This window comes from Diadema setosum, chromosome 21 (assembly GCF_964275005.1).
Source record: "Diadema setosum chromosome 21, eeDiaSeto1, whole genome shotgun sequence".
Classification (NCBI taxonomy): Eukaryota; Metazoa; Echinodermata; class Echinoidea; order Diadematoida; family Diadematidae; genus Diadema; species Diadema setosum.
In genome coordinates this window covers 4,725,886-4,750,835 of record NC_092705.1, presented here as the reverse complement: position 1 = coordinate 4,750,835, position 24,950 = coordinate 4,725,886, and the positions used below count along the sequence as shown (strand labels likewise).

General features: G+C 36.9%; 1 protein-coding gene across 1 annotated transcript in view; it reads left to right on the top strand.

Moving 5' to 3' along the window:
- The first annotated feature begins 16,604 nt into the window (after positions 1-16,604).
- Positions 16,605-24,950, top strand: part of LOC140244266 (transcriptional coactivator YAP1-A-like) — a 60,321-nt gene continuing 51,975 nt past the window's right edge. The window contains exon 1 of the mRNA XM_072323905.1: positions 16,605-17,296. Within this exon, the coding sequence (XP_072180006.1) occupies positions 16,800-17,296 (497 nt within the window). The 5' untranslated portion in view covers positions 16,605-16,799. The remainder of the gene's footprint in view (positions 17,297-24,950) is intronic.

The window sequence follows — 24,950 nt, the reverse complement described above, 5'->3', positions numbered from 1 at the left end:
ACTTGCTTCAATTTCTATTTGATTCTTTTTTTTTCTTCCTATTTTAATCTCTCCCTAGTCAATTCTAATCGCAAGCAATGTATGGAGTCTTTTTATTTCTCGTTTGTAATTTGCTCTGTCTTATTTTCTAAAGGTTTGCCGGGTAAAGGGCTCTCCATCTTCCTCGACCACTCCGATCACAAAGTTTACATGCTGAACTACGACGAAATCGGAAATGACCTGACAGTTTTGCGCACAGGTATGAGTAGGGGTCCAGTACGTGTCATTCTAAGGCTTCGCAAACACGCTGAAAATCCAAGAATGCATCTTGATATCAAAAGCAGGTAACTCCCTAAATGTAGTTGGCAAGTCTGAACTATTATATTCAATCGGGTTTTGCTTGCAATGTCGTTGTTACATTGAATTTTCATAACTGTTACTGTCACGATATACATTAGTATACCAGTTATCAAAATTTTAATGAGTATACATAGGCCTATTAAATTTTGCTTAATTATAGGCTATTTGTATATTGTTTGTTTGTTGTTGTTTTATGAGTGATCCACGTCTTACAAACTCCGCTTTTTAGTAGGTCACTCTTTTCCATCGCTTTATTCATTCTTTATTCCTTTCCAAAGTGTACATTGTTTTCTTTTAATACATAGTTTGTACACTTCATGACTTATACTTCTTTCAAATTTGTTCAACAATATGAATAGACAAAGTGTATCACTATTTGTTTTGTTTGATGGACGTGGTATGTAGATCGTGGACCGTATAGCTCGTGGGGCTTGATCACGTGATAATGGTGATGGTGTTCGTCTTTTGCAGACGAACACGACCACACCTATTTATATCGCTATGTCCTGTGTGTGCGAAGATGTTACGCCCTCACACGAAAAGAATGGTTGTGCGATAGGTGAAGTTGTGACTTGCTCCTGAATTTGACTGAAGTGAAGTGAAAATGTTGTGTGGGAGAGTGGGAGTATGTGTTCATTGTCATAGATCCATACTTAGACATTTTCTTACTCTCCAAACCATCGTCCTGCATATTTTCTTCAGCTCACCATCTGCGTAATATTTCTTATGTATAAACATACACACACACACACACACACACACACACACTCTCTCTCTCTCTCTCTCTCTCTCTCTCGATCTCTCTAATCATTATATGTATGTATATTCATTCATTATACATGTATTTAACATTAATGATTTTTTCATGGTTATAATTCAAAAACATTGAACATTTTATATGTATTTATGTCAATGATAGGCAATTATTCGTCAGTCACTTGCAATGATAATGTGTTCAGTTCGGTTCGATTTCATTTCTGAATTTTTTTTCAAGGAAATAATACATGAATATAATATGTATGTGTGTGTTTGTTTGTTCCCTATTGTTTCCTAACAATTTTTTTTTTCTTCTTTCATCTGCAGACTGATTTATGTGACCCTTAATAGGCTTGAGGTCATTATAGTGACATTTGATGGTCGCGTCGAGAATATGATCACCTCAAAAATACCCATATCGTCTGACGCACACATTCAGTTCAAACGTAAGGGGCTGTTCGATATTAGCGAACTTTAGATTTTCGCGACGCGGACGTCAATGGAAAAATACTGCCCTGTGCATACGCGATATCGCTTATCAAAATCGATCTTGCATCGTCTGAGTTTGCACCGTCGGTTCTGGGCCATTTTTCCGTCCTTTAAACTCACACCCCCGAGGGGGCGACTTGATGGAATGATCGTATGGGGGCGCCATTTCACTGTGTATAGGCTAAGTCCTCGAGTAATTTAAAACTGCTTGGAGAGAGAACGGCCTGGAATGCAGCCGTCGCCTTTAACGTCCGCGTCGCAAATCTAAAGTTCTCTATTGTAATCAGTGCAGTCATTTACGCCAGTAGTGTTCTGTTGAAATATGCCCTAAAGAGAGAGAGAGAGAGACAGAAAGAGACAGAGAGAGAGAAGGAAAAAATCAACAAACTTGCCGACACTTTGTTTAGCAAAGGTAAATTAGTTTTATGCATGAACAACTTCGTAAAAATGCGCGTCGCACAACAAAAATATTGGTGTTCATTTAAACTTCGCATTCTACTTCAAAACGGAGACATTTTCATTTGATTATGTGACATGCTAATGCAAACCTTAACCTCGCAGGCTACCCTGTATCACAACGGGGAAAATAAATCTGTTTAGAATATTTGACGTTCCTTCCGTCAACCAAAGCGGATGAAGCTCATTATTCCGAAGGATTGTTAATCTTAAAATGAAATAAATTTCGTTATTCCCAAGGTTGCTTATACGAAAATAATTTTTTAAAAAGTTTGTTAATTCCTAAGGTTCCTAAATCCGAAAATGTAGTAATGTTCGTTATTCCAAAGGTTTGTTTATCGGAAAATGGAATAAGGTTCGTTTTCCGAAAAGTTCTTTAATCTAGACAAAGAACAAGAAATATGAGATACGCTATTTCGAAGGATCGCTTATCCGAATAAAAAAAAAAGAAAAGAAAAAAGAAATAAGGAATCTTATATCATATCGGATTAACAAATCTCCGGGAAAACGCAAGTTTTTGGGATCCGATTTTGGATCAATAAACCCTGGGAATAACGAACCTATAAATCATTTTTGGATGAACGAACCCTTGGAGTAACGAACTCTTACAAGTGTTAAATTTAGTTCAAATTAGTTCATTCATTTTCATTCTCATTTTTCATCCAACAAAACATAACACAGAATAAATCAGGAATTATATCACAAGCATTACATTAGAATGTGCGAAACAAAAATTAACAAATACAGATATACATACATATCGTCAAATTACTAATTATGTTTGGGGGGGGGGGGGAGAGCTGTCGAGAGGTCACTAAAAAGCATTGCTTGTATATTGTGAACCACAATGTAAGAGTCATCATGCACCCATTCAATACTTCTGGAACAAACTGTCGGAGCAGAGTGGCTAGACGAACGCGCGGCGCGGACCACTTACGTTACTGTACGTGCACCTTTTTTGAAATCAGTACAGTGTACAACATTTTGCTTTGATCTCCTGTAGATACGGACAGGGGTGTAGGTTTGTACCAGTGCTACGTTAAGGGGGATTTCGTGAGGATTCGTACATTTCGTACCAACGGAAACTCCGAGAGATTTTCCCTGCCTTCTTCCAAAGCGTCGCGATGTGTCATTCGCAACATTGATGGGCCCTTGTTCTTCCTGGTTACGAGGAGTATAGCTTTTCAGGTCAAACTAACTCTGCGACCAGCCACCATATTGCCAGTTGCTCTGTTTCGAATTGACAACAAAAAACGCAAGGTCGTATTTGATGGAATGGAGCAGTTTGATATTGTGAATGCGTTTACGTAATGATCATCTAGATGCATGGAAATGTCAGAATCATAATATAGCTATAAATTCAGTCATTGTAGTCGTTTATCTAGCCATTTAGGATTTGTTAAAAGACTTCGAAGTCCACCTGTGAATAAGGAATGAAGCATGAAGACACCCATCAGATGTATTGTACATAAATGCAATTTTTCTAAAGACTTCATCTGTATAAGCAGATACACATTACTTTTTCAAGACTAAAGTTAGTTCGCAGTACTTTCCATCTCGGTAAAATTGTCTCAAAGCAATACATTGATTTATAAGCGTATCGATAAAATCCCATTATGTATTTAAGAAGTACACGTGGATAAATCCTTTGATAGTTGCTTATACTTCGAGTAATAACTGGAAAATATAATAATCTAAGTTCTGAAAATGGTACATTTGTTACAGCTCATATGGCATTCTTGTTTCCTATGCATACAGCAATGGTTATGGTTATATTGTGAAACACACGCGTCAATTTGTTATTTTGGTTTGCTATGCCATCTAGTCCATCCGCGCTTCAAAAAAAAACAAAAACACTGAAAACACATAAAAAGTGTGTTTTGTGGTTTGTAGTGGTATATGCTGCTATTTCAATGATAAATAATACTGAAAGCTACGCAAAAACGGATTATGATATTCCTGTTTGTATCACCATGGATACCCATCGCTTTTTCATGTCTCGGAGCTTACATCACATTAACACTTTCATTGCACTAGTGTCGGGTGCACGTCACGAGCACGTCCGCCAGTCATACAGCCCACGAGTCATGCAGCCCACGAGTCATACAGCCCACGAGTCATACAGCCCACGAGTCATACAGCCCACGAGTCATGCAGCCCACGAGCTAGACACTACTGTAAAGTGAACAAGGCCCGTGAGCTCGACATAAAACGTAAAGTGAGCCCACAAGCTATAGTATGGTCCACCACCTCGGCCCTATATGTTAAGCCAACAGGACAGACACTAGGCGAAGAAGAAGAAGAAGAAGAAGAGCCCATTATGTCATGGTGCTTAATGTACGCGGTATCCAGCTGATGGGCCTTTTTCGCCTTGTGACGAGCTAATGGGCTGTATGACTGGTGGGTGTCGAGTCCGTGGGATGACTCTATCATATCGATAATTATTTTATTTGATTTCTTTATGCGTGCAAAATTGTCTATAAAGGACAGGATTTTTTTTTTTATGCTGTGTGTGTGCATGTGCGTTTTGAGCGTGGTATTGCACTCTAATGGTGTAAAATTTACGTATTCTAAAGAACATGATAATTAAACTTATATGGACCTAAGGATCCACATTTATTGTATGAAAATTTAATGAGATGACACACGAAACAGGCGGCGGTCGTTTGTTTGTAGATTATCATATCCTCATTAATGCAGTACCGTTACGGTAACTTTCTTCACAGACTTCAGCTCAGATTACGATTTTTATCTATTTTTTTTTTTTTTTTATACAATGAATTCTCAACTTAACTCTAACTGCTGCAGTAAGTGGTCATTCATAATTTATATATACACTGCCTTACATGATATGTTTTCAGTTTGAAAGGGACATGATATTAGAGATAAACTGTAACCTCAAATTTTTGGAAAATTTTTTGTGTAATCTTATGTCATCTACCATTCTTATATGAGAAATAAAGCGAAAATATTGTCTTTTGACGAGACCTATATCAAGCATTCTTGACAGAAATTCACGTGTTATCCAAGTTGTCTGTTTTGATGTGAATTTATGTGCGTATGTTTTCATGCATCTTTGTACTCATGTAAAAGTCAAGTTAGAATATGATTGGAGTGTATTTCGCAATACTGTGCAATCATAAAGGCTTTGGTTGCGAAGAGTTTATAGGTAAAAACAAAATACTCGTCATTTTCGGTATATATGTATTACGAAGTTTATTATTATGTATTTACATATATATATATATATATATATATATATATATATATATATATATATATATATATATATATATATATATATATATATATATATATGTACCAAGAGTAAAAACACTTATATAAAAACGTGAGTCCAATTTTTTGGATCCTACGGTGTTTTTATATGACTGTTTTTACTCTTGATATCTATCTATTACATACCATACCGACGCAGAACTTTCATATATAATACTCTGTCTGTGTGTGTGTGTGTGTACACGACATATATTACAGTCGCCAAGAAAAGTGAAATGTGACATGACATGAGATGACAACTGACATGAAACATGTTCAATACCTTGTACAACATACTTACGTCCGAAACACTGTATTTGCATGTTTCATTAAAAAGAGGATATGAAGATTTCCTTTTAAAAAATCTTGTTCCACTTTCAAAACAAGAGCTGTGTAAAGTATGAAACTTTCGATTGTTGTGTGTTTTCCCACAGATGTATACATTAACTCATGCATTTATGTATTTTACGGCAAGGTAAAATCAGAGTAATAGGGCGAGTTCAACGCATTGCAACACTCCTTATCATTACGATCATAACTATGTATATATACATGTACATATATATATATATATATATATATATATATATATATATATATATATATATATATATATATATATATATATATATATATATTTATTTATTTATTTATTTATTTATATATATCATTTTCAGTTTTGTAAATGGTTGAACAGAAGTATAATGCAAATTGTATGTAAACAAATGATTCATGAATTTTGATTTCACTAAGCTCTACCACAATACATTCGTTACATACATTGCAAATCAAACAATACTTACCCCAACAACAGTAGTGAAAATCCCCCGTATCCTGATTGATCATCAATACCTGAGTTCAGGATACAATGAACAAAGTAGGCCTGCGACATACTGATATTTGGAATGAAAATGATGCGTGCATGGGGAAACCTCACAGGAAAGTAAATACATGTGGGGGAAGATCTCCAGAAAAGAAGTCATATCACACACACACACACACACACACACACACACACACACACACACACACACACACACACACACACACACACACACATACACATATCCACACACGCTCCACGCAATCAAGTTAGGCCTACACATGTGTAGGCCTAACTCACAAGGGGGATATTTCATGAAGTGTTTCGGTCGGGTAGTTGTTGTTTTTTTCTGACAAATTTGCTCTCAGCCAATCAGATGCAAGGATTTCTGTAGCTGCTTATAATAGTTTGTCAGAAGAAAAAAAATAATATGTATCTGACAAAACACTTGATGAAATGCCTCTCTGGACAAGTGTGCGTGCACACACCAAGACAAAACAGAGAACAATAACAGAAAAGGAATGACGAGCACAGACAATAGGCAGTCAAAAAGATGACATTCGGTGGAAAATACATGTAGTGAGTAAACTTATACTTGGACCGAGATGCAAAGGAATAGTGAACACTAAAAGGGAAAAGAGAGACCTAATGGGCATGTTTAAAGGGGTCGTACAGTTTTGGTTGAGACCTAATTTCCGGTTTCTAACATTTTTTTTTTTTGTGAGATAATGAGAAACCTCTAACGAAATGTGAAAGAACACGTAATTCTATGTGGAATTCAACGTTTATTTGATGAAAATTGGTTTTGAAATGGCTGAAATATCCAAAAAAGAGCGATTCTAATAAAGTGTGGGACCCACACTTTATTACAATTACTTTGTTTTACTTTGTTTTTGGATGTTTCAGTCATCATTCCAAACCCGATTTTCATCAAATAAACTTTGAATTCCTCTTAAAATGGTATGCTCTGTACTATATCATAAGTGTTTTCTTGGTATCTCGCAAAAAGTTAAAAGCCCAATTCTCATCTCCACCAATACTGTACCATCCCTTTAACAACCGTAGCGAACAGTATAGAGCGATGTCACTACAGTTGAATAATCTACACATGCATAGCTCGTGTTCTAGCTTATACGTTTAAAAGTATAAAATCCGAGAGATTGTTGTAAAACAGTATGTAAAGAAATAGAGAAATTTTGGGTCATTATCAGTATCATGTGCTTTTTTTTTGGTTCATCTAGGTTTTGGTGTATGATACTGTCACTTTACATAGTCTACATATTGAATATTCATGTATTTCTCCCAAACCCTGTTTAATATAAAGCTATCAAAAGTGTTACTGAATAACAAATAATGCGTGTTGTATGCATATGTGTGTTTGCGTTACGTGTGGGCGTGCGTGTTTTGAGAATATAAACATGTGATTATTCTGTTTTGTATAACAAAATCAGATATGGGGGTAGGATGATAATGTATGTTAAGAAATGATGATGAATTCCATTTGACTAATTTGATAGTATAAGATTTTTGTTAATGCCAGGGTTCAATCAGCGAAATGCTGTATTCTCAAGCGAGCGGTGTGTGTAGTGAAAAAATATTGATTAATTTGATCAGGTTGATCAATGTAGCTTTTTTCTGAGATTTATGCAGAACTTTATATCACTTTCGTATATACGTGGTATGATTTGGGTGGGGGAAGTTGTATTATAATATGTTTTAAAAATGTGATTTTAGCAGCACGAGTGTTAGTGTGAAGGAGATATTGATTAGTTTGAAGGGGTTTATCAAGATAGCTTGTTTTTACAAGATTTTTACAGAGTTTTTATATTGATTTGCAATATATATATATATATATATATATATATATATATATATATATATATATATATAAAAGAATATGATTCAGTAGCACAAATGAGAATAACAGTTGTTTATTCTTTTTCAAATTAATTTCATTGTGAAAATGAGCCTGATATTGAATGAAATTCAAATCAAGAATATCATCTAAAGTGTGTTTTGTGCTAGGAGGGTTCAAGGATAGCTTGCTGGCTTGAATCCAGTCGTTTGGGATCTTTGTGAAGGACAAAGACAGTCGTTGGTTGGATATATACACATACATATATATATATATATATATATATATATATATATATATATATATATATCTATTTTTTTTTGGGGGGGACAAGAATTATATGTTCAGTATTTGGAGCATGAAGAGGGACATGAATAAGCGAGGGTGCAAGAGAAAGAGCTGTTACATTCGGATTTCAGAGAAAGGGTGAGGCTCATTGTGGAGAAAAGTTGAAATGTCACAAGTTGTCTGCTGCCCTCTATCGACTGTTGAACTTGGCAAGGCTGGTATGATTTCCTTATTCCTTGCCCGAGTTGGCTCAAACTTGCAGTAATTGATTCGAACAAATTTGAATAAGAATAACTTCACATGAAACTATTGGTTCCCTTTAAGTCGTAGAATTTGCCATCTCTTGTTCCGCATCTGTGTGTCTTCACTGTGTGTAGTCGACGGAAGTGGACCGAGTTGGGGAAGGGCGGGGTACTTTTGAATCTTTAGAATATTGTTTGTTTGTTCCTTGTTCTGGTGTACATATAAATATTTCGAAAACTTCCCATAAAAAAAAATAAATATTCAGCTACATTGTAAGTGGCTACGTCGTGTCATCTGTCCACTGTGTGCTACTGAGGGATGGGGGGGGGGGGGGGGGGAGATGTACCCCCTCTCACACCAAGGAAGTTCTACTATTTGAGGTCACCTGAGCAAAAGGTTCATTCCGTACTTTGGGCCCCCCAGGGGTAGAATGCCCCAGGGGTAAGGAAGGCACAAAAAAGTCCCCAAATTCAAAAATCTGTACAAATATCATTTTCTTTAAGAAGCGCGTCTTCCACAAGTGATGAGCATTCGCTTCGTAGGTTTAGATTGGTAACTGTCGTTTCAAGTTTGTTCATGGCAGGTCCAGAGGTGGGTTCAAGGGGGGGGGGGGGGGAGGGGGAACCAATAGTGGACCCAATGTTCACTTTTACAATATAATCATCTTCTTGAAAATGCGTAGATAAATTTTCATCAAACTTAGTAGGGTATAATCCCAAGTGTGATTTATGGAATGTAATAATGGACGCCACATGCCGTCTTGGATGCCCTCAAAGTCCCCACCCCGCCCAGCTGGCCTGTTTGACGTAACAACTTCTGACCCGATGCCGATGAAATTAGCTGTGCTTGCATGAATTATATTTTCAAATATCATGGAAAATGGTTATAATAATACAGGCATATGAATTTGAGAATGTTAAAGTGGTTCTATTAAAAAAAGAGAAATTGATATTACGTTATATTCTTTTGTTTTTTATTTTAATAGTTGCTTCGGCCACGTATTTCCTGCTAACTTTAAAACCATTTTTGATGATTTCAGTCACCTTTCAATAAACAATTACTAGATGTTATATTTTCCATATAACCAGAACAAATTTTGTCTTTGTGTTGTTTTATTATGTTTAATATTTTGTGTTCATCCGTGATGGTGGTAATAATTCAGGAATGTCATCAAGCCAAGGAAAAATGAAAAGGTTTTTTAGGGGGCGCCATTTCTTTTGCCAAATGAAGTTTTCTGCTTCACTGCCAAACTAAGTAACAAATTGACTTTTCTTTATATTTTGTTATTTCATTTCTTATTTCTTTCTTTCTTTCTTTCTTTCTTTCTTTCTTTCTTTCTTTTTCTCTCTTGTCATTGTTTTTCTCTTTACAAGGTTTGTTTGTTTATCATCTCATGTTCACCGTGCTGAAAGATTTTTCCTAAGGTCTGTCAAAAAGATAATTAGACGAAAAAAAAATCTTCATTTTCGAAACTGCAGGTGGCATGCGCATTTAGTCTACGGGGATTTCAGAATTCAGTATGGAACAGGTTAAGAATAGGAACGGCTCCGTTCAGACAAGGGTGACAAAAGGTCCACAAGTCCGAATAAAATCCATTGCCTTGTTGTGAATGCAAGTTAAAAACAGTGTTGAAATTGGGAATGAATTTTATTTTTCTTCCCAAAGTTAATCGTCTTACAAAATCAAACAAGCATTTCGTCATAGAATAAGAAAGTTCTGTAACTTTAAAGGACTAAAATGTTACCAACGAACAAAGTGATTCCCGTCAAAGGCACACTAGATAATAGAATGAGATGACAAGGCCGTAAGGCTGTATACAAACCTCAGCATTATTTGTTTTTTCCCTTAACAGTTAAGTTAAGAAAAAGGTGAGTCATATCAAATCATATCAACATAATATGGCACAAATATAAATAAAATTGGAAAGAAAACTTTCAACAAAAATAACTTGAATTTTGACCAGGAGTATATGTTATCTACGATTTTCACAGGAATGAGCATATAGCGAAAAAAAAAAATAGTTGATAAAGAATGCATCTCAGGTATATTAATCAGCCTCATCACAAGACACCCAACACCTCCAACTATAAAAAAAAAAAGAAGAAGAAGAGGAGGGGGAAGAGGAGGAGAAAGAGGAGGAGGAGGAGGAAAAGGAAGAAGAAGAAGAAGAGAAAGAAGAAGACTGAAAGGAAAGGTGATCATTGTCTCGTTGGAATTACTCTTGCCTATTATGCCTCAAACCAAAGTTACATATAGGATTGATGGCATATTATATCTAGAAATCGTTTGGGTTTTCAAAGGGAGATTAATCAAAACGAAAAAAAAAAAAATCTTACACGATGAGTGAGATAATGATCTAATCTTATAACTGTAGTCTGCTACTCTGGGGCATACAATGCCCGAATCAGTCGACGCAGAAAATCCCTTCTCGGAAATCGCTATTGTTGCGACAGATAATGATCCACAGGAAGTGAAGGGGAATCATCCATCCGTGACCGCGGAGAGACGGCGTTTTCGAAGCAGCATACTACTAGACATATAGAGCAATCCATTCAATCATTTTGGAAAGGTTTTATGGTGTAATAGGCCTATATGCGTGATGTATGAAGTGTTACGATTACCGTAGTTTTTTGCGCTTTACTTCAGACACGGTATAATAAATATTTTGTCTATAACAACTGCTTTATTCAACAACGATTTGAAATTGCAGTGGCCTGCGTCTAAATATCTTTGTTTTCATTTGTTAACATTATTCAAAAGGAGTAGAAAGATGGATATTAAAAAAAAAAAAACACGTTAGAATTATCATGTTCCATAAGCAGCGCTTTTACAAGCTTCGCTTCTCAGTGGAACAACCCTTTCAATATTGCTTTATCTATTCTCTGCTCTTATTGCAAAGTGTGCGTTGCTTTCCCGTTACATTATTGTCCGTACATATATATTTTTTATCAGGTGCCTATATACATTTCATGTCTTGTATTTTTTTTTTCAAATTGCTCTACAGTATGTGCTGACAAATCTTATACTTTTTTAATTATGTATTACCTTTTGATTAATGGGAATAAATTGAATTGAATTAATATAAAATGAATTTCAATTGCAACCGGAGTAAAGGCAATGCATTTGAATGCGTATACATGATTACGCCTTGCTATATTTGATTATGATTACTGGTGTCGATAGAGATAATAACAAATACAACAACAGCATCATAGTAACTGACGCATGCTCATAATCACGCTCGCACATCCCCCGTTTCGCCCAACAAGCATGGCGCTGCACACGCGATGTGAATTTGATTTCGCTTATCATCGACGATATTTGCCTTTCATCCATAGCTGTGGTACCAGTTTGTCTTATCTTCGCGATATGATATCAACGCTCGTGTTTGCACAGCGCCGAGTGCTCAAACGGACGTTGACCGCGGCGCCTGCGAGTGCGTGTGTATGTTCACGTCGCCACACTCGACTTCAAAGCTCTGTAGGTATAGTAAATTAATTGGTTGGTCTGAAGGTATGATAGTAGCTGTTTTTTTCTTTTATTCTAAATGCCTACGGAAGGTCCACATCTCCATATCTCACGATCACTCCCAAACAAAGTAATGACGATCACGATTAAGATGATGCCTATGACTATGACGGTGACAGTGATAAATAACAGTGACATTGACAGTGCCAGTCCATTTTGTGATACCGTTGGAGTAGAATATGAATTGAAGTAAAATATATAGTAATGTTAAAAATATTGTTTGATGCTATGTTTTGTACGAGCATGCAGTACAAGAAGTATAAACAGCAATAGTGATAATGTTACTGCTTATCATTATCACTATTGTTGTTGTTGTTCCAATCATCTTTATTTTGATGTTTATTACTCTTAACATGATATTGATAACTATCAACATCTATAATCTATTTTCATCATTTCAGATTTATATCTTATCGTCACTGTTATCATTATCATCATCATCATTGCCGTCGTCGTTTTTGTTATTGTTGTTATCATCGTCATTATCCTCATCATGCATATTCTATAATGGCTTAATTAGTTGCTCCTAAAAGATTTGGGTATATACTACATCACGAGACCAATGCAATTAATCACTGGAAGGAACGCAATATACCAATAACATATAGTTTACCTAAAGTTAATCTAAATATGTGTTAAAACACTTGAAATTAATTTATATTTTTAATAACAATAATGACAAAGTATTTCGTACACAATACTTGTTTTAAAGAACAAAAAACAACAACAACAACAACAACACACAAACTTAGAATAACATAACAATGCGGACACTGTTCATTAAGCCTGTTGTAGAATAAACAGACACGTACACCCATAATGATTTTACACAACAAAGCATTTTTCATCATCTGGTGTAAAGATGTGTATAAAGCTAAAATTATTCGAATTTGCTTTGATTCTATGATTGAATAGCTAATCATTACCACCGCTGCACGCACTATTCTGCTGTTGCTGCTACTACTTCTACTTGTGTAACATACCAGCTGCTGCTACATACACTATACGACTATTTCTACGATTCAACTACTAACCATTTTAACAACATAATCATAATAATAGTAAAAAGTCTAAAACATATTTTTCTATACATTATGATATTCATTTGGGGAAAAAACCCCGTGAGTTTTAAGGAATCTAAGATATACTCACCCGGCATGCTGCCTTGGACAATAATCCTTTCCAAAGTGCATCAAGAAAAATAGATCATGAAAAATGCATCGCAATTTGATAGAAACAAAAACAAACAAACAAACAGACAGACAAACAAACAAACAAACAAACAAGTAAACAAACAAAGCTTAAAAGTCTATATACTGTGGTCCGTTGCTGCACTTTAATTGGAACAGCCAAAGTTAAAAGATGTATAGAAATGTTGGCCCCAAAAGTTTATGAAACTCCGTTATGCCAGGGTTCCACCTCCCTGCACTTTTCGGTGCGTCTGTAACACGCCAATCTATATCTTCTGAGTGCGTGTACTGAATTCTGATAATATCAAATAAGCAGCAGATTTTTGTTTTTGTTTTAAATACCTCTTCAGAGTGGTAATTCAAGTCTTAACCAGGTTCTACGTTGTCTCTACAGCGAGTTGCATACAATACTTTGATGGTTGGATGAGCTTTAACTACGATACATTGTCTTTAAGTATTGTTATTATTATTATCATTATTGTTGGTATTATTATTATCATTGTTATTATTATCATTAGTAGTATAGCAGCAGAATGATACATATTTATCATTTTGTTATTATCATAGTGGTACTGTTATCATGATGATGATGATGATGATCATTATTATCATTATCATCATCATCATCATCATCATCATCATCATCATCATCATCATCATCATCATTATCAATATCATCAGCATCATCATCACCACTGTTTATGAAATGAATAAAAACTGTGTCAAATCTAAAGAGGTCGTGACAAAAGCTTGAAGCAGAACAGCACGAATGTGGTACGAAGTTGATTAGCGGATGATTATGTCCCCCTAAAAATTACAATCGGATTTTCGCATTGATAACTCCCAATATGATTAAACTGTCTAAATGCTACTTCAGGAGCTTAAAATATAGCATCTTAGCTCTGTTTCGCAGAAAACCCAATTCAATTTGGATAAGTGGTCACAGACAAATGTGGATTGCTGTAAAGTATGCCATGGATCTGATTCTTCCAAGTTTAGCACTTGGATGCTTATTGAACACAATGGACAGAACTTGGAGGGAAGGGATTCCTGACATGCTCTACAAAATTACTGTATACTCATTTCTCTTTGACCACTTGAAGCAAATCGGATGGGATTTTCTATATAATGTGGGCAATGAATTATACTTTCATACTCTGAAATTGTATTTTGACTGATTCACTATCTTTAAAGTTATCATTGCGGAGGGGACCGCTGTAGGCCTATTTTTGGAGACATACGGTATTACCAGAAATTATAGTGAAGAATATTAAAATTCTAATGTGAAACTTATCACACTTCATCCGATGTACGCCGATATGTGTGGATAGCCGACACCTTTTTTCGTGATGAAAATAATGCTACACCGCCCGAATTCCACATCTCTCTTCGTTTGTCATGTTTGTGTTTCACCTCAGCGAAAGTTCAACTGCTCTGTTAGTTTTTCGTTTAAGGTTTACAGGGATGTATAGTATTGGTCGAGGTAAGGATTCCCACTTTTTGCGAGATACTTGGAAACCAATTTATGAAATATCAAAAATTAAAGACCATACAGTATATATTCTAAGGGGAATTTAAAGTTTATTCGACGAAAATGTGTTTTGAAATGGCTGAGATATAAAAAAGTAAAGCAAAGCAATCCTAATAAAATGTAGGTCCTACCTTTGATTAAGATTGCTTTGTTTAGGATATCTCGGCCATTTCAAACCGATTTTCATCTAATAAACTTTGAATTCCTCTTAGAAAGTTGTACGCTCTTTCATTTTTATAAGAGGTTTCTCTTTATCTAAAAAAAAGATATCATTAAAAAAGTTGGAAACCTGCAAGCTCCATCTCAACCGAAAGTGTATCATCCCTTTAAATCAATTTGAACATCGAGTGATATTTCCTTTGTCCAGTGAGGTAGAGAAGTCATAATTTCATTCCGTCGAATGGATGCCGAATGAAGAAATTGTCACCGTGTCTACGAATTCATTCACATCATTACGATTATTGGAAGAGTTCCTATAAACGGTGAGATTGACCGTATCCATCCACGTAAGCGTTTGCAGATTGACTTTTCTCTCTTTTAACTCTTTGTCCATGTAAAGCAGGACTGGCTAAACATGCTTATCTATGGGAAATCAATGACAATCGCGGTAGTAAATAGAGTATATATTTGATTTCACCCTTCTGTACAAACACTTTATTTCTAAGATGTTTAATTCGAGTTTATTAAAGAAACAGCGGATTTGATATGGGTTCTGGTCACTTGAAATCAACCATGCACAATGAGGCAACAGGGAAAAAGCAACAGACAGACAAACAAACAAACAAACAAACAAACAAACAAACAAACAAACAAACAAACAAACAAACAAACAAAACTCTCTATTGTAAGAATTGATTCTGCATCCCGAGACTCAAGGCAGTTTCCACAATTCATTGACGAGCAGTAAGAAACATGGTTCAATAGTTGCCCCTTTCCTGAACCCGATTTCGGTGACCGTTTCCTTATACTATGATAGGGTTGGTCGGCACTGCCCTCCATTTATTACCCATCCCATTCAGCTATTGACTTGTATAGATTTACCCACCATTTTGGAATCGAACATAGAGAGCCACGAACATTGACTAGTGATCGGGTCAACGCCCGCAGTCTGTAAAACCAGAGCAATAGGTTTTACTCAAGTCATCTGAAAATGAAAATCATAAATCAAGCAATGATTCAGAGCAGGACAGGAGGTCCTGGTAACATTTAAACGGGGTTGGTTCGTTTTGTTGCGCGTGGTACCGATTCGGGGAAAAAACGCGTTCAAGGTTTCCACTATTACTATAGCTCTTTATACCACACAATTATCTTCCGGCGTAGGCCACACCCTACTCCAGTGACGTAAACAATAATAACACACAAACTCGGCCTTTGACCAAAACGAAAGCTTGCTGAGAGGGGCCGAACTATACCCCCTGGTAGAGGACCGACAACATACGCGGATAAATCTACATCGGAGCCCACCAATAATTACGCTACCAAATGATATTCCTTTAGAGCAAAAAGTTAAAGAAACAATTGATAATGCTTGCAATAACCAGTGTATGGAGAATTTGGACGGATATTGTACGCCAAACAAGAAATATAGAGGTGTTATCTTTTCATCTATAGTTTGAGGTTTGGCAGTGATGCGGTTCTAATAGAGGCCAGTAATTTGCATGCGAGGTCGTGGCGTAGAAGTGAGTGTGTGTTACCCATACACTGTGGGTTCCGTATGCATACACAACTACACATCGAGCGATCGTAAAAAAAAAATCGTACTGCGAAATGCATAGTGAGAGATATGAGAGCGTGTCTTGCAGTGGATGAGCAGCGGCGCAACAACTGGAGGAAGACTGTACTAAGGACCGTATCGGTTTGACTGGAACTGGTATCATGTTAAAACTGTGGTGGAGAAACTTTGCTGGTAGAACGTAGTTTTCTCCTCTTTGCTGAACTGTCACTGCGGCGAAATTACATCTGTCGGATCGTCGAAGGATACCTGACGCAGGAATACGCTACGTTTTGATACATTTTGCGTGGAAAATGGAGAAAATGGAGTCTAGTGGAGGCGGTAGGCCGGGTGCTGTGGTGCATGTACGGGGTGACTCTGGTGCGGAGTTGGACGATTTGTTTCGCAATGTTTTGATGAATTTGAACACGAATGAAGGGGCCGATAAAGTTCCGCAGCAAGTTCCGTGGCGCAAGAGGAATATGCCTGCCTCTTTCTTCCAAGAACCAAGAATAAGCCACTCGCGGGAATCGAGCGCGGACTCGACAAATTACAATTCTGGAAATGTCTCGAACACTAGCAATGAGATTGTCAGCCGAAACGTGGGCCCTCCGCCTCCGGCGCTCCCCATCATACACCCGAGGGCTCATTCGTCGCCAGCATCCTTACAGGAGATGAGGAGTATTAACCCCCAGGATGTGATCCGGAACCAGCACCTGAGGCAACAGAGCTACGACATCTCAGATGAAACGCCTCTTCCACCGGGATGGGAGATGGCTATGACTCCGTCTGGCCAGAGATACTTTCTGGAGTAAGTTGATCCCCCAGCGTGTGGGGGAAGCGAGGTTTGGCATCATGATGGGGGAGGGAGGGGGGAGGGAGAGAGGAAAGGGAGCTATGAGTGTGGAAAGACAGATGAAAGGGATAGATAGATGGATGAGTGGTTGGAGGGATGAGTAAGGAGATGGAGAGATGGATTGATGGATGGATGGGACACACAGAATAAAAAAGTGATAATAGTGGGAGAACTTTGAAAATGCGTGAAGGGACTGACTCGATTATACCAACATATGTAATGAGTGAAACAGTAGGGCAGAAGAACTGTAGCCATTTGGTTGGCTGGAAACCCGACAGGCTTCGTATAGATATCATAAAGTGCATGTTTTTTTAATTTCATTTCTGGATCAGATGAAATGACAGTTGTGTCGTGAGGTATGCAGTCTAAATTCGTTGGGTGAGAATGAGAAGGGCGTTAAGTTGCCACTAAACCCATAGTGTTTAGGACGGCCCTTCTCATTCTCAGCCGACAAAATCTAAATAACATGGAGGATTGCCCATTCAGCTGCTCCTACAATTTTCTGTTCTTCCTTGGGATCCTTCATTTACCTTACTAAAAACAATGTTAGAACTTCACACAACAAAAATGTAATGAAAGGGCATATTATTATGAAAAATGAGCAGACAAACCTCCCATGAGTAACTGCATTTGGAATAGGCACATCACTGTATACCTATCCAGTTTGGATGTGCCTCTTGAACTTCCTCTTTTTTGTTCTTGATAAAACTGTCTAGCCTGATTTCATGACACAATAGGAGTTTCATTTTTCTTTTTCATCCTAAACTGAAAATTGGAAGTGTAATACAGGACTTGAGAAAGATTGAGAGAACAGTAAGATATTTGTTTTTTTTTTGTATATTATACAATATAATCATACCAGTTTAGATAAGACAGCAAAAGAAACATGGGAAGATAAAAGATGATTATGGAAATGTGTAATAGATTTGGACATCTTGACATTGACTCATTACCTGGTAAGTAAATAGAGAAGTCATAGAGTGAGCTGTGATATTAATGAATTGAATCAGTGATGGATGCTTACCTTCCTGATCATTATACTGTTTGTTTGTATAAATTTCTGTATTCAGATAAAGTATGATAAATGGTAAGGAAAATATGTCACATGTACTGTGAAGAAATGGATGATCACCCATTCAGCGGTGTTTACAAAATGCAACTATTTTTCCCTGGGGTCCCATATGCCATTCAAAGTAATATATAGACAACGTGAAAACTTACAGTGAAAGCAGTGAGATATATTTTAGCATGTTTTACGATGATTAAAGAAAAGGAAAAAAATAAACTAAAAAAAAAAAAAATGGATGCTAACATTTGGTACGTCATTTTGTTTAAGAAGAAAGATATTATAGAAGAGTTAGCTTCACCCAAAAAGTTACAGGTCCTGGACCACTGCATGCAGTGACCCAAAAATCAGTTGAAATATCGCGAGTATCGTCATCACATTGTGAATACCTTCTTAGTTTAAATACAAAATTCAGTGAATATCCATTTGCAGATGAAACAGAAACCCAGCGTTAGGGCTTCAAAATAGTTATGAAATATAAGTTAGGGATAGAAACAACCAAGGTAAAAAAGTTAATTAGTATAATTAATGTATGCAAAATGTGAACAGTTTAGTAATAATAAAATTATTTCCAGACTAAACTGTCTACCGTGATATCTCCTTATATTCTGGGCTTAATTGCAATTTTTTTTTTTTTTATATGGTAGGATGTTTTGTGATACAATTGACCTACACATTATGCATCAAATGTGATAACTTGACCATTTTTAAATCACTGCCCCCAATGGTATTAAAAAGGACCTTTTAGATCTCTTTGCTTTAATACATGTATGTGTATCATACAGTACTACATGTAGTCTTGAGTCCATAGTTTGGCACAAATAGCAGTGTGAGCTTTTTGAAGTTGTTTATGCCTGCGAAAAGTTCAAGAAATGCTTTAATATAACTTGCTAAACAGTACTTACAAAAAAAAAGAAAGAAAATTAATGTAGACATTATTCGGTACTTGAACAAAATTTTTATTATGTCATGGATTTTGCAAAACTCAGGGGAGATGTAATGATCTTGCAGAATTTAAATGACTTGATTTCTTTAATGTTTAATACAGAGAATATTGAAAAATTCCCTTAGCAAACTCGAAAGCATGAAAAGTGTGGAGAAATGTAATCAGTTGATATACTTTAATAGGACATTCTTAAGTTATGAATATGGACTTGAAGTTGTGATAGATGAAAGTATGAAATGGAATAACAATTAGTAATGTCGCCTCCCCCCCCCCCCCCTTTCCAATATTTTCTATCCGGGTGGTGTTGCATCCACTGAAGACAAGTTTGTAGATGAACTCAGATTTTCTAACCCTGTGCAGTTGTGTTTTAGCCGCAGGTTTATCCACAACCCATGTTTACTCAGCACTGGCGCACTGATAGTTCTGTTGTTTTACAATCCCATCTGATCATGGCTTCCAATTTTCAACCAGGACTGGCCAATCTGATCTAAATATAAACGCTGAATCTGCCGCCTCCCGGCTCCCCCTTTTAATTACTCTAGCACATCTCTCATTGAGAGCCATAAAGTCTGATTGTATCACAAGACACAAATGATCCCCCTGGTCATCTGGTCACCTTTAAAGAGCTTAATTGGGGACAACAAAGGGGTGTTAATGCAGTTACTGGGGGGGGGGGGGGGCTTAGATGGGATTAGGGTTTATCATTGTGGTAGGAAAGCCTAGTGGACTTTGGGGTTAACTGGAGTCTGGGATCTGGGAAGAAGGAAGTGAAGTGCTTGTCTTCCATTCTTTTTTATTTTTTTATTTATTTTTTTTTGGCTAGAAATAGAATGGGAGATTTTTGTGAGAAAGTATTCCTCTTTAAAGGACAAGTTCACCTTCATAGACATGTGGGTTGAGTGAATGCAGCAATATTCGTAGAACACATCAGTGAGAGTTCAAGGAAAATTGGACAATCCGTTCCAAAGGTTTGAACTCTTGAAGTTTCTGCTCAGTCACGGCTGGATGAGAAGACTACGATATAAAGAAAGAATAAAGAAGAATCAACATACTTTGACTTTTCTCGCATAACAAAAGAATGCTCGTCTTCTCTCTTTCAGAAGGTAGGGGGAATTCCCTTAACATATTGTACATCAGTAACAAGTCGAAGAAATGTGCACTTTATTCAAAAAGTAAAGTTTTGTGAAATTCTCTTTTTGTAAATTCCTTTATCGTCGTACGCATGTGACATCATACACTGTAGTAGTCTTCTCATCCAGCAGCGGCTGCGCAGATACTTTAAAAATGTGTCACTTTTGAACGGATTGTCCGATTTTCCCCAAATGTTCACTTTGTGTTCTACCAAATATTGTTGCATTCACTCAATACACATGTCTATGAAGGTGAACTTGTCCTTCAATACGGGGAATGACAAATTGTATCTACTGTATGGCCTACTTGACTGCTGCCTTCAATTCAGCTTCCACTGCAATATATTTTTTTTTTCTTTTGAACAGGAAAGAAGAAGATGCAATCAATTATTTCTCGTACTGTAATGATGTAGTGGCTGATATGACAAATGTATCAGAAATTGATGGGGTGGGTTCAGTGTGATAGTTATATGCATATGAATATGAAAATTTTAATTGCATAAAACAGGGCTCGACACTAACGGTGGCCCGGTGGCCCGGGGCCACCAAAAACACACATCGGGCCACCAAAATTTCAGAAATGAAGAAGTTGGTTACCTGGTATAGGGCCACCAAAAAAGGTCGGATGTTTGCCTTTGGGCCACCAAAAATAAAAGTTAGTGTGGAGCCCTGATAAAAGTATAGTTAAAGGGATGGTATAGTATTGGTAGAGATGAGAATGGGGCTTTTAACGTTTTGCGAGATACCAAGAAACCACTTATGAAATAATACAGGGCATACCATTCTAAGAGGGATTTAAACTTTATTTTTATGGATATCAGTTTTGGAATGGCTGAGACATCCAAAAACAAAGTAAATCAAAATGATTGTAATAAAAGGTGGGTCCCACATTTTATTAGGATCGCTCTGTTTTGGGTATCTCGAGCATTTCAAATCAAATTTCCATCAAATAAACCTTGAATTCCTCTAGGAATTACATCCACTTTCACATTTTATGAGAGGTTACTCATTATCTCATCACAAAATGTTAAAAACCTGAAGTTAGGTCTCAACCAAAACTTTGCAATCCCTTTAAATGCATCACATGCATCAGCAGACATCCATGCCTGCTTAATTTGAATATTAAAATTATGCAGTACCCACTGCTACAAGTGATCAGAATCATCACTGCCTAGCAAGTGAAAGCTTGGTGGTCAATTAGATATGACACTCATCTAGCAATGTTGTGTTTGCTCATGATTTTTTTTTTTTAATCATTATGATTTCAGGTATTATTGTCATTACTCAAACACTGAATAATGTTTGATTTATTCTGATGGAGGGTGATTTGTCAATCAGTTGCAGTAAAAACTTGACACAAGGATCTTTTTCAGCTTGTCAACAAGTTTTGTTATCAGGACAATCTAATCTAATAAATAATAATAATAATGATACAGGGTACTTATAATGCGCCAGTTCCACATAGCAAACGTGCTCAAGGCGCAGTAGAAGAAGTAACTTATGAAATACAAAAATCCTTACACAAACATGCACATGAAAATGAATGACACAATAATGATAATGAAAAAATATACATCATAATATACAATTCTACTGGAAAATGGTCATGAACAAATGAGTCTTGAGGGCAACTTTAAAGGAGTCAACATTCGAAATGTGACGGATAGCTTGAGGCAACTGATTCCACAGGTAAGGTCCAGCATGTGCAAACGACCGATCCCCCATGATTTCTTCGTTTTTGAAACAACAAGCAATCTACAATCGGATGACCTTAAACATCTGGAAGGATTATAAAATGTCAGTAAATTAACATTGTACTCTGGGGCAGATCCATGTATGCAATGAAAAACAAATAGTAATAGTTTAAATACAATGCGAGATTCAACAGGCAACCAATGCAATGAGGACAAAACAGGGGTAATGTGAGTATTTCTCCTGGTAAGGGTAACATCGCGGGCTGCTGAATTTTGCAATTTTTCTAACCTGAAAGTTGAGATTGTGGTAGCTGAAATAGGAGTGCATTACCAAAGTCAAGTCGTGATGATATAAGAGCATGAACTATTTTTTCTGTGGCTGAACGAATTAAATACTTACGAATAATGCCCAAATTGCGTAACTGATATCTCACGGATTTGCAGACAGCAGAGATCTGAACAGACATGGACATTGTAGAATCAAATAATACTCCAAGATTTCTACATGATTTAGATGGAGCAATAACCACATCATTGTCAACCGTCAAAGAAGGAAGACTAACCTTGTAAAGTAGAACCTTGGAACCAATAAATAACAACTCTGACTTTTCCTGATTTAACTTCAATGAATGCGAGCTCATCTAGAACTAGAATCTTCACCTAGATTTTTTTTTTTTTTTTTTTTGTGATGATGAATTTTGGCCAAGGATTGTTATTTTGAATGAATGGATAATGTCTATGAGAACTTTGCAATATCAAGACAACGGTAAGTGTCATTTTGAATGTTTACATATAGTATTGTTACTTGGCTGAATGTTGTTATTGCCAAGGGTAGATGTTGTGATGCACCCAAATTCTCAGACCTCATTTTACCAAAATAAGAAATGCAGCAAAATGGGGTCGACAAACTTTCTACGTGTAGAAAAGGACTGCAACACAGTAATACCACATAGGGTGTCTATGTTATACAATGATCTCATGTAGTCCTCTTCACTTTGATTTTTTTTTTCTGTGAATGTCTATTGAACAATTGGGGGCTTCAGGTATATGCCTATCAAAATGCACCTGACTCATTGCATTTGACCCATTTAATCATCTAATTATCTTATTTTTGGGGAAGCCCCCCCCCCCCCATTATGGCTGATCTGTAAGTTACAGTGTTTTTTAAAATACTCATGAAGAAATTTCAGTGATGCAGCATGAGCTGTCTTGCAGAAACTCACAAATGTCTGCCTGAACTCTCGAACTATAAACCTCTCCAGCTCTTGAGCCAATGTTCAACTCAAAACAAATGCTGCTCCCCTCTGTGTGACCTGACCTGACCTTGTTCCCCAAAGCCAAATCTCTCTTTCTCCTCCTCCTCCTCCACCTCCTTCTCCTCCTCTTTGTCCTTCATTCCTCATCCATTTTTCTGTCTTCTCGCTCTTTTTTTTTTTTTTTTTTTTTGCTGTGTATCTCTCTTTGTCAACTTTTATCCACTCAGTAAAACTCTTGGAATGAAAGTCTTGTATTTCAGACTGTGCTCCTGTCACATCACTGTTTAGCACAAAGTTTCTTTAGCTGTCATGGAAATTATGAGCTGTGTGAGTGTCATCCATGTGCTCACTGCAGTGAAAGTGTTGCAGCTTTGCCTCCGACATGGTACAAGTACAAGTATCCATCATGTAGGCCTACAGTGTACCCTTCAAAGGGTTGGGGTGGGTTGGGGTAGGAGGTTTGCTGTATTATGTCTGTCTATTTCTCTCTGTTTGGGTGCAGTTTTAGTTTAGTATCAAGACTGCGTTGAGGTTCGATGATCTGAGGTCAGGTATATCGCCAAGCTCAAACCTTGTCCCAGCAGAATGGAACATCACAGGGGGACAGCCATTGATCCCACCTCACAGGGCGCTTTATTTTTTTCCATCTTCCCCTTCGCTTGTGCTCCGATGTCGCCGCCTAGCATTTGCCCGTGGGCTGGTTCCTAACACGCAAACAGAGCGCCCCGAAAAGTATCCGTGACCCAGACATGAAATTGCTCCGTTTACAGAGTCAGTTGACCTGCTGAAGTTATGAAACTGTGATATTATTGCTGGAGGTTCACTTTTTTTTTCCAGCATAATTGATGCCAGACAACAAACATCTCTTTTGACCCGAGTGAGCTAGAGAGAAGAGATCTGACTCTTGGATCTGTGACTCTGAAATCACTTTTGATGTCAGTACTTAATCCAAGTGACCCCAAGCCATTTGATATAACCCTGACTAGATTTATCAGTAGATCTAAAGTCAGTTTATTCTGTGGTTGATAGAAAAAAAAGTACCGATATCTTAGATTACATTTTGTTTTGGAGGCCTATCTACAGTAGTAGACATGTATTATACATTGTAATTCTGCTGACTTTGCTAAAACTTGATTCTGTTTTATCAAAAGTGAATGATCTGCATGGTAAAATCTGCTCACTATACAGTACTACCCCTTTGGCAAATTGGCAATGCGATCACAAGATTTTGTTCTCAGCTCCCGTAATAGCTGCACACTATGGACATGTGTATGTGTGTGACCATGTTGCAGATGTAACACAGCATTGGCAAATGTGTGGTCTGACTGGATCTCAGAATGTGACTGCCTCTAAAGAGCCGCAGCTGTTTCTTGCAAGGTCAGACATGCACATAAGCTGGCCTCAAATGTACTTTGTAGTAAAAAAAGAAATATGTTTTTCTCACTTTTGTGTCATTTAGGTCAATACTTCTGTTGAAGCACTTGGTTAATGGAAATTGAATGATTTATTAACTTTTA